At 42.2% G+C, this 15,875-nt stretch overlaps 1 protein-coding gene across 14 annotated transcripts in view; it reads left to right on the top strand.

The window, feature by feature from the left end:
- tcf4 (transcription factor 4) overlaps positions 1–15,875 on the top strand; it is a 502,483-nt gene that overhangs the window by 396,648 nt on the left and 89,960 nt on the right. For all 14 annotated transcript variants that reach the window (XR_013498725.1, XM_078219783.1, XM_078219717.1 and 11 more), the window contains 2 exons: positions 11,833–11,938; positions 14,858–14,991. Coding sequence is in view for 13 of the 14 variants with exons in the window: in XM_078219783.1 (XP_078075909.1) it covers positions 11,833–11,938; positions 14,858–14,991 (240 nt within the window). In the remaining variant the exon portion in view is untranslated. The remainder of the gene's footprint in view (positions 1–11,832; positions 11,939–14,857; positions 14,992–15,875) is intronic.

Here is a 15,875-nt window from a genome sequence, read left to right as displayed (position 1 = left end):
TGTCCATAACAACGGTTGGGTAGAGTGTAGTTATGTATCAACAACAAGTGGAATAGGCAGCCCAGTCACCTACATAAAGAATGGGGCTTATTAGTGTGTGACACGTTCAGATCCCATATAACTGATGAGATCAAGAGACACCTGCAAAGGAATATCACCCACCTTGCAGTTATGCAGAGAGTTTAATGTCTGTAGGTCAACCTTTGGATGGTATTCAAGCCATTCAAGAATCAAGTGCATGGTGAATGGAATAGGTGGATGGTTGACAGGGGAAAAACCTTCACAAAGAATGGAAATAAGCAAACAGCCCTGCTTGATGTTTTGTGTGGATTGGGCATCAAATTGTTAAAATTATTACTGCACAAACATTTAAGAAGTGCACAATATCCAATTCAATGTATGAAGAAGAAAATGACTTTTTATGGTGGAATGATTCTGAAAGTGGAAGCACTACATCATATCCGTGATGGGATCCTTACAATAGTGTCACTGTCAGTGTCAATATTAATTAAAATTAATATGGTTAAATGGGACAATTTGAGATGGAAAAAGGAAATCTAGGCAAGATAGTACATGAGTCCTTTGGTTTGCACTGAATTATATGTTAGTGGAAATGATAAAGTACGAGTGGACATGGTGGAGCAATTAGCTAGGTACAAAACATCCCTGTACCTGTCTCCAATCCCACTACTTCCACCATTCACTCAAGGAAAAAAATATTTCCACAATTGCTAACAACCAGACTCTCAAGTTCCCTCACCTTTGGCCCTTTTCATCCACTCTAACACTGTTAATTTGGCTTACATGCTCCTTCAAATTAGAGAGCAACAGAACTGTCACTGTCTTTCCCCTAGTATATATCCAATCTTTGTTTTCTCCAAAATGAGGGACACACACTCAGGTGTCCCTGGCATGTAACTTGTCGAGTCATCCATAACTGTTTCTGACTTGACCGTGTCGAGCAATACAATGCTGCAGTCTTGTCTGCCAAGATCATTCATTATTCCAGGATCATCCGGGAGTGCTTAGGTAGTACCCAGCTGCTACCTTTAACCCCTCGGTCTGACACAAACTATGAGCCATGAAAGGAATTCTTCATTGCTAAAGTCAGTTCCACCCGCATTATGTTTTCTCTTTTCGCTCATCCCATGTATGCGGCCTCTCCCATCAGTTTCCCACCTGTCCAGCCCTGAAACTTGTTTTCTCTGCAATTCTCCCCCCTTCCCCCTCCCCCACATTTCCTCCTGCCCTCCAATCTTAACCCTTCAAGAGATCAACCACCTCCTCTTCCTTCAATACCCTTTCTACACCACCCAATATTCCATGGTCTCCACCATCCTTTTCCCATTCAAACAGCTTTATCAATCTTTATTCCAATTAAACACTTGCCAAATTATCACCTTAATGGCAATTGGGGATGGGCAGCAAATGCTGGCCTTGTCGGCAATGCTCACATCTCATGAACAACCTAAAACAAAATCCATCCTCACCAACAGCAGCCCATTCTCTAACTTCTGTCTCATCCCTCGGGTACTTGGTAATGTCATCATCTCCCAGCTCTGCCAGACTCGCCAATAAATTCCCCTTTCATTCCCTTCGTTATGGCTTTTACTCTTCTCACTAACCAAAAAGGTCTTGGTTAGCATTACAAATTACATTGTTTGTGACTGAGAGCTTGGTGCATTATCCCTTCTCACTCTGTAATGTTTGATACAATTGACCATACGACCCTTCTCCAATGCCTCTCTACTATTGTTCAGCTTTGTGACTGCCAACACGTGGTCCCACCGCTACCCTACTGAATGTAGCCAAACAGACAACACAAATAATCCCTTTTTTTGCCACCTTCTCCTCACCATCACATCTGGAGTTCCTTGAGAATCTAATTTTTGACTCTAGCTCACCCTGTTCTTTCATTTACATGCTGCTTCTCAGTGATGTTTCCTTAAGACATAAGGTCAACTTCCCAAACAAGCTGATGACACCCAACTCTAGTTTCTATGGTCCCCTCGACTGCCTGTGGGCTGTCAGACTACTTGTCATCCAGACCAACAGAAAACATGAGCTTTCAGCAGATCGGTATCGGAAAGACCAGAGCTGTTGCTGCAAATTCAGTCTCCATGCTACTGATTCCGTCCCTCCCACGCAGGTTGTTGGTGACCATGGTGTTTTTTCAATCCCGAGATGCGTTTGACAGACTTCTTAAATTCTCCCATCTTTGAGACGGCCTACTTACAGTCGCCTCCAGACTTAACTATGCCAGTACTTCTCTTGCTAGCCCCATCACCCTCCATATGCTCTCACTTGTCCAAAACCCTGTTCTTTTTCATGTCTTATTCAGCTGTACTTCCTCGCTGGGCTGTCTTTAAATCTGTTCATAGTCTTGTCCCATTCTTTTTTTTAAATGTTTTACTCCATTCTTAAAGTGTCTCAGTGTCAATGTTCAGAATGGACCGGGCAAACCCAAATCCCATTCCTTGCTTGCTAAATAAACCAAATTCAAATTAATCCAATTCATGATCCCCATAAGAGAGATGAACAAGAGCCAAGCTAACATGGTAAGGCATTGAACTGCACCTTGGGCTTGACCTCATTCTTGTCCCATTCAATCTTCAAAACCTTCTTTAGCCCTTTGTTCCCTATGAATTTTCCATTCCTCTTATTCCAACCTCATGTGAATCTCCAAACCTTCAACTCACATCATTATGAAGTGCTTCGAGAGGCTAGTCATGGCACGAATCAATTCCAGCCTCCCGGACTGCCTGGATCCACTACAGTTCACCTACCACCGCAACAGGTCCACAGCAGACACCATCTCCCTGGCCCTGCACCCAACCCTGGAACACCTAGATAACAAGGACACCTATGTCAGACTCCTATTTGTTGACTACATCTCAGCCTTCAACACCATAATGCCTATGAAAATAATCTCCAAACTCCATGGCATGGGCCTCAGCTCCTCCCTCTGTGACTGGATCCTAACTTCCTAATCCACAGACCGCAATCAGTAAGGATAGGCAACAACACCACCTCCACGATCATCCTCAACACCGATGCCCCACAAGGCTGTGTTCTCAGCCCCCTACTATACTCCTTGTACACCTATGACTGTGTGGCCAAATTCCCCTCCAACTCAATTTTCAGGTTTGCTGATGACACCACCGTAGTGGGTCGGATCTCAAACAATGACGAGACAGAGTACAGAAATGAGATAGAGAATCTGGTGAACTGTTGTGGCGACAATAATCTCTCCCTCAATGTCAACAAAATGAAGGAGATTGTCATTGACTTCAGGTAGTGTAAAGGAGAACATGCCCCTGTCTACATCAGCGGGGACGTAGTAGAAAGGGTCAAGAGCTTCAAGTTTTTAAGTGTCCAGATCACCAACAACCTGTCCTGGTCCCCCCATGCCGACACTATAGTTAAGAAAGCTCACCATGCCTCTACTTTCTCAGAAGACTAAGGAAATTTGGCATGTCAGCTACGACTCTCACCAACTTTTACAGATGCACCATAGAAAGCATTCTTTCTGGTTGTATCACAGCTTGGAATGGCTCCTGCTCTGCCAAGACCGCAAGGAACTACAAAAGGTTGTGAATGTAGCCCAATCCATCATGCAAACCAGCCTCCCATCCATTGACTTTGTCTATACTTCCCGCTGCCTCAGCAAAGCAGCCAGCATAATTAAGGACCCCACGCAGCCCAGACATTCTCTCTTCTACCTTCTTCCATCGGGAAAAAGATACAAAAGTTTGAGGTCACGTACCAACCGTCTCAAGAACAGCTTCTTCCCTGCGGCTGTCAGACCTTTGAATGGGCCTACCCTGCATTAAGTTGATCTTTCTCTACACCCTAGCTATGACTGTAACACCCTCGTTTCCTTCTCTATGAACGGTATGCTTTGTCGATATAGCGCACAAGAAACAATACTTTTCACTGTCTGTTAATACATGTGACAATAATAAATCAAATCAAATCAGTTACTGCAATGTCTCCAGCTGCCTTGATTCTGCTGTCTGAACTTCACCTCCACCTCTAATTCCCAGCAACTTGCATCTTATATTGTGCCTTTAACATCCCAAGGTGCTTGAAGAAAACTGTCATCAGCCAAAATATTCAAATGCATGATATAAACGGAATTGGTTGTCCCATAAGCTGTGTTTTTGTAACTTGAAGATGTTTGTGTTGAATGGCAGAAGACGTGAGTGCAAATGATTCACTTGTGTTTTGGTCATTTTAATAATTGTTTTATAAAGTGTCAGGGTTACAGTTATGAAATAAAATTTAAAAACTTATGTGCCCTCTATTTCTCCTCTCTAGGCTTTTATTTTAGACCTCTGCAAATTCTTCAAAGTTTAATATACGTTGCATACTCCAAATTGAATCTTTTGGCACGAGATCCCGGTTTCATTATTGTGCCTTACATCACTAATGCTTCATTCTGTCTGTTTGCATGATGGAGGGTTAGAGGGTGGGGTGGCACAGTGGTTAGCACTGCTGCCTCACAGCGCCAGGGACCCAGGTTCAATTCCCAGCTTGGGTCACTGTCTGTGTGTAGTCTGCACGTTCTCCCCGTGTCTGCATGGGTTTCCTCCGGGTGTTCTGGTTTCCTCCCTCAGTCCGAAAGATGTGTTGGTTAGGTGCATTGGCCATGCAAATTCTCCCACAATGTACTCGAACAGCTGCCAGAGTGTGACGACTAGGGGATTTTCTCAATAATTTCATTGCAGTGTGAATGTAAGCCTACTTGTGACACTAATACATAAACCTTAAACTAGCTTTAATTAATGGTCAAACTCCAAATAAAGCCTTTGATTGGCGGCTTGTTTTCCTTTCTCTCTGAGTACTGGGTTACTGTGTTGACAATGTAATCTGTTGCTCGATTTGAAATACTGGAGAAGAAAGTGTTCATTTTCATGTTTAGGAGGACTTAGTTCCAGAATTCCTGTACTGTTCTTCAGTCAATAAAAATGATCAAAATACCGTGCACTCCAAAAGAAAAGAAGCATGAATTCTGCCTTAATAGGAAATTTGCACAATTTTCATTCCAATAATGTTATATAAGGTAGAACGTTCAAATGCCCAGGAATTCATGGTCAAAATAATGAGACCGACTTACATTGATGCAGCACCTTTTAATGTAATAAAATGTCTTGGTGTGTTTCACAGCAGTGTAATCAAATAGTGACCCACACAAGGAGATATTAGGTTTCAGAGTGTTTTAATGGAGAAAAGAGAATTGGAGAGGTTCAGGGAGGGGATTCCGGAGCATAGGGTCTGGGCTGCTGACAGCACAGCTGCCAGCGCTGCAGCAATAAAAAAACAAGGGTGAATGATAAGTCTAACAGAACAAGGAGGATGGTCAGGTGCAACATTTTCACTTGAATGCAAATAGTACTGTAGAATGGGTTATCAGGGAAGGTCACTGAAGCTGAAACAAGTTGCAAATTTCTCAAGTGGGGGCTGGATGAACAGGACTTGATGTGAATTAGGATACTAGCAGCAGAGTTTTCCATGAACTCATGTTCAGGGTGGTGGAAGGATGGGAGGACAGCCAGTGGAGTGGTCAAGTGACGGGAATGGATGAGGAGCTTCAGGCACTGTGAAGCTGAGAGACATGATGTGGAGATGCCGGCGTTGGACTGAGGTAAGCACAGTAAGAAGTCTCACAACACCAGGTTAAAGTCCAACGGGTTTATTTGGTAGCACAAGCCACAAGCTTTCGGAGCGCTGCTCCTTCATCAGGTGACTCACCTGATGAAGGAGCAGCGCTCCGAAAGCTTGTGGCTTGTGCTACCAAATAAACCTGTTGGACTTTAACCTGGTGTTGTGAGACTTCTTACTAAGCTGAGAGACAGGCAGGGACAGGTCCATCACTGAACAAGGTGGGAATAAGTTCAGATAAGCTGGTCTTTGATTAAGTGAAGAGAGTTGGCCCTGTCAATGCTGATGGCCTCGTCTCGATCCGTTTTTCTTTTGGTGTAAAAGTATGCACATTTCTTGGTTCAGGTTATTTTACTATGTGTGGAAATCTGTTTGGAAATCTGCCACCCTCCATAAAGTTTTCCCAAAGAATGTGGGGAAGAACAGAGTACTTCTGGTTTTAGAGAAAACTATGTGCCTTTGATTATGTGACTGAAGATGGCAACTTAGGTAAAGCCCATGTTCCTTTAACTAAACTGAGCCTTTTCCCTTCCCCCAGCACATCTGTTGGGATGCATGTGGAATGTATCTCAGATTTTGCAATTACTTCCAGTTTTTTTTTGCTTTTGAATGCCATTATGATACAGAGCTGGAATTAATGTCAGTTTCTGGCACATGTGAAGCTGACATGTAACACAATCTTGAGTAGCCACTCTGTCATCTGCATTTTCGATTAGAAGTGCTCAGCAGAGATTTAAAGCCAAATGTTATATGTTTCTCTCAAACAGTGGTCTATAGTTTATTCAGAATGCAGCGCTAAATGTTCATTAAGAGGTTTTCCTTTTACTGTTGCCGCTTAGCTTAGAGCTGACTCCAGGATACTGAACTTCGTCTTCAAGTTTTATATTTACAAATTGATCATTGGATGGAGGACAGCAGGTTGTGGATGAAGCTTTAAAATGTTTTGTGGTTTGAAATGATTGCATTAAATCACAAAGTCAAAAATTGGAATGGGTTACGAAAGTCATCTGTTACCCTCTTGAGTTTGTTATATCCTCGCAAACATCCTTTAAGCAACTCACAATGTAATGCGGATTTTTAAATAAATATTTCACGTGTTTTATTTAAGCTAACCTTTTTAATTCTGTAACACCCACATTTCCATGATGTAGAGATGCCGGCGTTGGACTGGGGTGGGCACAGTAAGAAGTCTCACAACATCAGGTTAAAGTCCAAAAGGTTTATTTGGAATCACAAGCTTTCGGAGCACTGCTCGCATCAGGTGAGTGGGTCATTCACCTGATGAAGGAGCAGCACTCTGAAAGCTCGTGATTCCAAATAAACCTGTTACATTTCCATTAGACCAATTAATTGCCAATATAGAACTTGAGTTTTTGTATTCCTCTTGAAGGGTTATTTTTGGGTGTTCTTTAAGGTGTAAGAGCAGAAGTTGGCTATTCAGTCCATCAAGTACTTCCACCATTCAGTGAGATCATAAATCCTCAACTCCACTTTCCCATCTTATCCTCATAATCCTGACTCCCTTACTGATTAAAAATCTGTCTATCTCATGTTCCACTGACACTAGCCTGTCTCCTGAACCTAATCGAAGTGACCATTCCTCGTGTCAGAGTTTCGATAGTAATTGGGGGCCATTTAACCAGAGAGGATCTCAGATCTCAGCTTGATCCGATACCCACCTAAATTCCACTGGTATGCAGTTCCCTGCAGGAATGACTGCATGATGGTCAAGGTGGCTACTATCCCTCTTAGCCCATGGAGTGCTGAGATCAGCTTTAGTTCTCTGATGACCACTGGACATAAACTAATGCAGCATAAACCAGTGACCATAACTGAAAGCTTTCTAGTCCACATTTCTGAGGTCTTAATTGGACAGTGAACTTCTCAGATCAGTCAGTGAGGTAGTTTAAATGTATTGGATGGCTTCACATCACATGGTAAGAAGAATGAGTTGGTGTGAGCTTTCTTGAAACATTATGACGATTCCGCCACAACACTCGGATTGTGTTACTGATAGATAAAATTTGTGGTTTCCTCAAATGCTGGGAAGAGAGTATTTTACAAAAAAAAAAGTCACCTGCTTCCTTTTGCGAGATTATAATAACCTCATATGCAAAATGAACCTGCACATCTCTTCAGATTTTTCTGATTCATTTTAAGCATGTGGATGTAACTGGGTACGTCTAGTCTCCGTTACCATCACTCACAGTTAATTAGTTTTTGGAACCCACGAGCACTAAGTAGTTTTAGTTAATTCAGTACACATGTGTTGGATTGCAATGCCAAACAGATCAGTGTTTGTGGATGTAAGTTTGTGCATCAGAGTATCCTGTATCACTGTCATTATGACATCTTAACAGCATCAGGTTTAGCAGTGTGTTAGTAATGAAAAATGAAACCTGTAAACACTCCATAAAGTGGTTGCATTCTTATCAATACATAACTAAATTCATATAAATTTAAATCTGATCTGCCTTTTTCTCACATTCGCTGGTTTGTTTTTGCACAGGCAATTTAATAACACAACCTCAAGTATTCCAAGTCATCTTTTCTCACACAAACATGGTCAAAGTTGTGTTTAGTCTCATGCAACTGGGCTCCACCAAGTTCTGGAGGCAACAAATTATAAATTATAAGGTGATGGGAATACATCAGTTTGGAGTTTCGTGGTTTAGATGTCCCAGAAAATAATGTGTTAGATCAAGAGATAAAAACAGAATATGATGCAAGTACTCAGCAGATTTTGGCAGCATCTGTGAAAAGAGAAACAAGAGTTAATGTTTCAGGTTGATGACCTTTCATCGGAATAATCAGCTCGTTGACCTGAAACATTAACTACTTCTCCCTCCATAGATGCTGCCTGGCCTGCTATGTACTTGAAATATTTCCAGTTTTTGTTTCCAACTTCCAATGTCTGCAGTATTTTGTTTTTTTTTACTTTGATTAAGAATCTGTGCATCTGAGCCTTGATTTGAAAGTGTTTAAGGTAGAATCATAAAACAATTACAACACAAAGGGAGGCCATTCAGCCCAAGAAGCATTTGATTTGATTTATTATTGTCACATTTTAGTATACAGTGAAAAGTATTGTTTCTTGTGTTCTAAACAGACGGAGCATACCGTTCATTGAGTACATAGGGGAGAAGGAAAAGAGGGTGCAAAATATTGGGTTAGAGTCATAGCTAGGGTATAGAGAAACATCAGCTTAACATAAAGTAGGTCCATTCAAAAGTCTGATGGCAGCAGGGAAGAAGCTGTTCTTGAGTCGGTTGGTACGTGATCTTAGACTTTTGCATCTTTTTCCCCAACAGAAGAAGGTGAAAGGGTGAATGTCCGGGGTATTGGGGGGGGGGGTCCTTGATTATGCTGCCTGCTTTTCCAAGGCAGCGGGAAATGTAGACAGAGTCAAAGGATGGGAGGCTGGTTTGCGCGATGGACTCACAACTCTTTGTAGTTTCTTGCAGTCTTGGTCAGAGCAGGAGTCATACCAAGCTGTGATACATCTGGAAAGGATGTTTTCTATGGTTCATCTGCAAAAATTGGAGAGAGTCGCAGCGGACATGCTGAATTTCTTTAGCCTCCTGAGAAAGTAGAGGCATTGGTGGGTTTTCTTAACTATAGTGTTGGCGTGGAGGGACCAGGATATGTTGTTGGTAATCTGGGAACCTAGAAACTTGAAGCTCTTGACCATTTCCACTTCATCCCTGTTGATGTAGACAGGGGCATATCCTCCATTACGCTTCCTGAGGTCAATGACTAACTCCTTCATTTTGTTGACATTGAGAAGAGAGATTATTGTCGTCACACAAATTCACCAGATTCTCTATCTCATTCCTGTACTCTGTCTCATCATTGTTTGAGATCCGATCCACCACAATAGTGTCATCAGCAAACTTGAAAATTGAGTTCGGAGGGGAATTTGGTCACACAGCACTTAATGGTAGGAGCACGCCACAAATTTCCTACCCAATTTGGAGATGTGGGGTAAGAACTGTGTTTATTTAATGGCATCCTTTCCCCATTTCCAACTGGTGCCACGAAATTTATTCTCCTCCTCCCATTTGCAAAATGCTTTTCTGGGAGTTGGTGGACACTGACTGTGACCAGTGGTAACTTATTCTTTGCATGTTGAGATTGCCCTAACAATACCAAAGTCATGAATCTGCTTCAAGAGCACCACTTTGATTTAGCAAGCATGTTGGAAGTCAGGAGTTATCTGTTAAAGAGTTCTTCCACCCTCTCTGTGAGGGTACCCACCCATTACCGATTGTTCTTCACTTCTACCATTCCAGTCATGTCAGATTGGGGATTCCACGGTGCTCACCTAAACTAATGAAAAATATTTTGGAATCTTCAGATTGCACCATGACTAATCTGAACTCTTTTGCACATTGCAGTGATTTTCTGTACAGATTATCTGTAGCTTTCCTATTCTTTCAGTTTCCTTCAAAACTGTTCTTTTTTTTTGCAAAGATCAAGAAAGACTAGAATGTTCCCAAGCATTTAGGTTTTGTCCGAATTCTGTATGTATGGGAGTGGTTGCTTTCTTTGGCCTTGGAGGTACAATTTCTCAAATGTTGAATCTTACAAATCACAGCACTCCACTTTAATTTATTATTGTAACTGCTGAAAGATTTCTGTAATTGAAAGTGGGGGAATCACTATTGCACATTTTCAGCATGAACGAGATCAGGTCACTTTGATGTTGTGACCATGATAGGACGGCACGGTGGCACAGTGATTAGCACTGCTGCCTCACAGCGCCAGGGACCCGGGTTCGATTTCAGCCTTGGGTGACTATCTGTGTGGAGTTTACGCGTTCTCCCCGTGTCTGTGTGGACTTCCTCCAGGTGCCCCGGTTTCCTCCCACAGTCCAAATATGTGCAGGTTATGTTGATTGCCATGTTAAATAACCCCTTGGTGGTCAGGAGGATTAGAAAGGTAAATATGTGAGGTTACAGGGATAAGGTATGGGTGGGATTGTTGTCGGTGCAGGTTCAATGGGTCAAATGGCCTCCTTCTGCACTGCAGGGATTCTATGATGATTACCTTGATCATGATCAAATTTGCCCAATAGCAGGTTGTTTAGTGATAGAGGCAGCAGGGTCATTATCATGGCTGTCATTCTAAATGTTACTGAGAAAGGGGTTGCTGGAGATGGGACCAGCTAATTTAGAAGCATAAATTTTTGACTGCAAACAATGCTTCCTTCAAAAATAAGATCAACTTGCTGAAGGGTAAGGAAGGACCGCAATTTCAAATGAAAAACCTTTATTATTTTTTCAAAATTTAAGTCGTTTCTGGCAGTGCATTATCACAAGGATTCAACAGAACCATTGCAGTAATGTTGTGTTTTATGAGTAAGTTAAGATATTATAGTGTCTGAAGGGTGGCATGAGATAATCCTGAAGAAATTGATGCATTTTTCAGGAGAGTTCAGAAATGAGTCCAGTCATCGTGTTCAGCTGATTAGTGACAGAGAATTCCCAAATACACTTTAAAACTTTTAAATTCCTCACGCATGATTTGTTGCTGTTACATTACAAAAGTACAGTTTCTAACCAAACGGAGGTAACTAGGAGAGTTCACCAGGTCATTCAGCATGTGAGAGAGAAAGATAGATCTGCATTCCACGTTGTAATCTCCATTATTACATACAGGATTCTTAAGGTCACCTCACCATGTTGCTCTCTCTCTCTCCTTTCTTTATCTCGGTTAGCCCTGTGAAGAAAGTGAGATCCTGACCATGGGGGCAGGTTCTGATCTCGGGCCCCTAAAACACAGTATTCTACCTTCTTTTCTTCAATAGTTAACCATGCATTTTCAGCCTTTCATTTTTATTTGGTTTTGTTTGCCATCATGTCCTCAGCTTTATTGCAAAGTTGACACAGCATGGAGTGTCACAACAATGAACCAGAAAAGTTTGTATGAGCAAACCACTATACATTTAGTATGGGGAGCAAAGGGGTAGGACGCAGCAGCAAAACATATTCTGTGCTGTTCCCACACATCTCTTACCATTTCCCACTAGTCATTAGAGGTCCTTTTAACATTCAAGAGTTGGTTTCTAGGTACCCTCATGCCTATCGTACCATTATTTATTGAAAATGCACTTGGTATTTTATAATTTTTGAACCGTAGGTGAAAATTGTTCATTTTATTTTGCAGGTGTATGCCCCACCAGCGAGCACTGCCGATTACAACAGGGATTCTCCTGGCTACCCTTCCTCCAAACCACCCACTAGCACATTTCCTAGTTCATTCTTTATGCAGGGTAAGTGGATGTTAGCCAGAGCAGTCGTTTCATGGAATCAACAACACCTGGCTTTTTGGATTTTACTTATTACAGTTGAATGAATTTCAGGGAAAAAATTAACTTCAATTATGCATTTAAACATGTAAGCTTCTTAATCCCTTCCCACCCCCTTCAGCTACTTGTTGTTCATCCATCAACCCTAAACAAAGTGTGAATGAGCCATGCAACATTGTACTCCTCCTTGTGGATCAGTGCTGTTGTGTGTGCCTCAACTCAGACAAACACTAATAATCCTGAAGATTTTTTTTTGGGGGGGGGTGGAATCTACGGGGACCAGACTGTCATTAGCAAAATTTAGGTCTGGGTTTTCCTATCCTGAACCAGGATGGAACGAAATGTTTAAAATTTTAAAGTTTGAAGTTTTAAAAGTTAATGTTTATTTATTAGTGTCACAAGTGGGCTTACATTAATACAGCAATGAGGTTACTGTGAAAATCCCCTAGTCATCACACTCTGGTGCCTGTTCGGGTACACTGACGGAGAAGTTAGCATGGCCCAATGCATCTAACCAGCACACCTTTCCGACTAAGCGGACGTCTAAAAAAAAAAGGGGAAGCCAGCAGCCTGCATGCTCTTCTGCCATCTCAATTCCTGACTTCCCCAGAGACTGGGGGCAGGATTTTCAACCCCGCAACATGCGGAAGCGGGCCAGCATTGGCCAGCAGGGCAATCTTGTCTCCTATCGTCAATGGGGCTCCTTCTTGAATGCACTCCCCCAGCGGCCGGGAAACCACTGGAATATCCACTGACGTAAACAGCTGGAACATTCCGGCCTGAGTGAAAGCCGGGGGGAAAGTGAGGTCACCGATCTCATTAATTGGGCAGTTGAAGGTCATTCGGGCACTTGTTAAGAGCTCACCTTCTGACCTCCCAAGAATTTCATGAGAGCAGGCAGATAATAGGAGCTATCTGAAGCTGACCAGCTGCAACCTGATGGCAAATGGCAGCAGTGATCAAAAGTTTTTTTTAATGAAAGATGTTCAAGTTTGGACAAAAACCTACTTTTACCAACCAACCTTTTCTATCCTATCATGAGATCCAGCTTTTAATTTGTATCTTAATGCCACACACACATAATAACAAAGAATCTGGTCCCCACGTCCCTGGTTTCCTCAACTTTGTTTCCACCTCCTCGGCTATTCATTGGGCAGGAACTGAACCCATGAAAACTTCACATCACGGCATACACTAGAGTCCGGTTCGCAATCCGGAACTTAACCTGCTTCCCAATTCCCATCCCCCCAGTGGGAAAAGCTGGCCCTTAATCTCCAGTGTGCTTAGCATATATGTTCCACACAGCACCACTTGGCTAAACCTGGATATTGCCACCTCAGATGTCTTCTGAATGGCAAAGACTCATCCAGATTGCAATCTGAAATATTTCTGGCAGAGCAACTTGTTGATGTCTGCAGAGTTAGAACCATAGAATCACTACAGTGCAGAAAGAGACCATCCGGCTTATTGAGTCTGCACCAACTCTCAGAAAGAGCATCACACCCAGGCCCTCCCCTCCGGCCTATCCCCGCAACCCCGCACATTTAGCATGGTCAACCCACCTAACCTACACATCTTTGGAGTGTGGGAGGAAACCAGAGCACCTGGAGGAAACCCACACAAATATGGGGAGAACATGCAAACTCCACACAGACAGTCACTTAAGGCTGGAATTGAACCCAGGTCCCTGGAATTGAACCTGTGAGCCAGCTGTGCTAACCACTGTGTCACCGTACCACCCAGTTAAGCAAGAGATCCAGAAATTAGGACCAGAACCCCCCACATTGAGTTTTCCCACGGAGCAGAGGTGGCTCACCTTTGATCAACGGCGGGATCTTCTGGTCCCACCAAAGTTAATCAATAGCTGTTTGCATGGGTATCAACCTCGGTAGGACCAGAATATCCCTTGGTGTGAAGGGCTGGAAAATTCCACCCTATAAGTGGAAAATAAGGTTAGTAATGTGACCTTCCCTGAATGGTGAGGGGGATTTGCTTTTCATTTCTTTTTCTAAAATCCAAGATAAGAGAGGTGAATTTCAATTGAAAACGGCTCAATTTCCTCATCATAGCAATGTTTCAATGCTTATTTGCACTAAAATGGTCAATTGAAAATAAAAAACTGCCACATCAGTTGACAACAACCTGCACTCAGATAATACTTTTACTGTAAGTTAGGATAGTCCAAGATGCTTCACAAAATTACTGAGATAAAATTTGACACGTGGCTATATAAAGTAGTGTTGGGGCTGGTAACCACAAACTTGGTCAAAGAGGTAGGTTTTAAGGAATGATATAATGAAGGAGAGGGGAAGAATTGAAGAGTTCACGGCCGAGACAGCTAAAGACAGAATCGCCAATGTCTCAGTCACAAAAATTTGGGTAGTGGTTCAAGAAGATGTGGTGCAAAATTAAGTAAAATTATTTGTTTTATGAGCATACAATAGACAGCATCAGAATGAGATATACAAAAAAGCTTTGGGATTCTGGTCTAAGTTTGTGTGTGCATTTAGTTTTGCCTGTTCACTCCATTTCCAGCTGCAGCTCTTCCATTACCAGGCAGATTGATATTAATCAGATGAATTAACTTGAACCTTGAAATGAATGATTGTACCTGCAATGCCAACTTTATTTCTTTGTGATTATTGCTATTATTCATTTGGCTGAGACTTAGCTTTTCGTTTTGTTTTAAATCAAGAATTCCACAGATGAATGTTGCTGAGAGGTCATCTTGCAGCTCCAAACTAATGGCACGTTCTAATTAAGGGTTCATTACCAACCAAATAGTTGCAATCAAATAATCAGCAGGAATGCTCAATTAAGAATATTTCTGTGGGCCTTTTTTCTTTTCTGACGGAGTCAATGTAACCTGACCTTTCTTTCCAGATGGGCATCACAACTCTGATCCGTGGACTTCCTCTGGTGCAATGAATCAGCCCAGTTATGGAGGCATGCTGGGAAACTCCTCCCATGTTCCACAGTCCAGCAGTTACTGCAGTCTCCATCCACACGAGCGCCTGGTAATAGTGACATCTTATCTGCTGGCAGCTTACTGGCATCATGCATTCATTTTGTCAATTCCTTGTCAAGCTAACCTGTTGCCTCAGCATTCTTATTCATGTATCAGAAGTTCAGTGTTTAGTTCAAAATAAGAACATTTCCATGACGTAATTTTTTACTTTATGTACTTAATACTACATATTAACTGTTAACGCACTAAAAGCAATTTTAATTCTTATTCTGGTAGATTTGCAAAATACAATTTATTATTCTCCTCTTTCCTATGTTGTTTTCTTTACCCCTCTTGCCCTGAAGAAGCTGATTCATGCCACGGCAAGAGTATTTTCCCAATGTCCCAATCTTTGTGCGAGCCTAGGGGAACACGCCGAAGAGGGAGTGGAAAATCCTAGAGAACTATTCGACCATAAGAGCTCCAGCAACACGAGTTCAAATTCAATTAAAAATAGTCTCAGTAATGATGATCGTAAAAGTACCAGGTTGTCATTAAAAACTGCTGTTCTTACCCTATCTGCCCTTCAGCAATGTGTTGACTCTTAACCTCCCCCCATAGTGGCCTAGCGAGCCACTCAGTTTATTTTTATTTGTTCAGGGGATGTGGGCATCACTGGCTGGGCCAGCATTTATTGCCCTTCCCTAATAGCCTTTGAACTGATGGCTTACTGGGCCATTGCAGAAGGCATTTTAAGAATCAACCACATTGCTGTGGGTTTGGAATAGTCCAGACCAGGTAAGAGTAGGCAGATTTCCTTCCTTAAAGAATATTAGAGAATTTAATGGGTTTTCAACAACAGTCGACAATGGTTTCATGATCATCATTAGACTTTTAATTCCAGAATTCAAATTTGATCATGCCATGATGGGATTCGAACCTGGGTCCCCATAG

Source organism: Mustelus asterias, chromosome 1, assembly GCF_964213995.1.
Source record: "Mustelus asterias chromosome 1, sMusAst1.hap1.1, whole genome shotgun sequence".
Taxonomy (NCBI): Eukaryota; Metazoa; Chordata; class Chondrichthyes; order Carcharhiniformes; family Triakidae; genus Mustelus; species Mustelus asterias.
The sequence above is the reverse complement of the archived record's forward strand: the minus strand, read 5'-3'. Positions and strand labels throughout refer to the sequence as shown.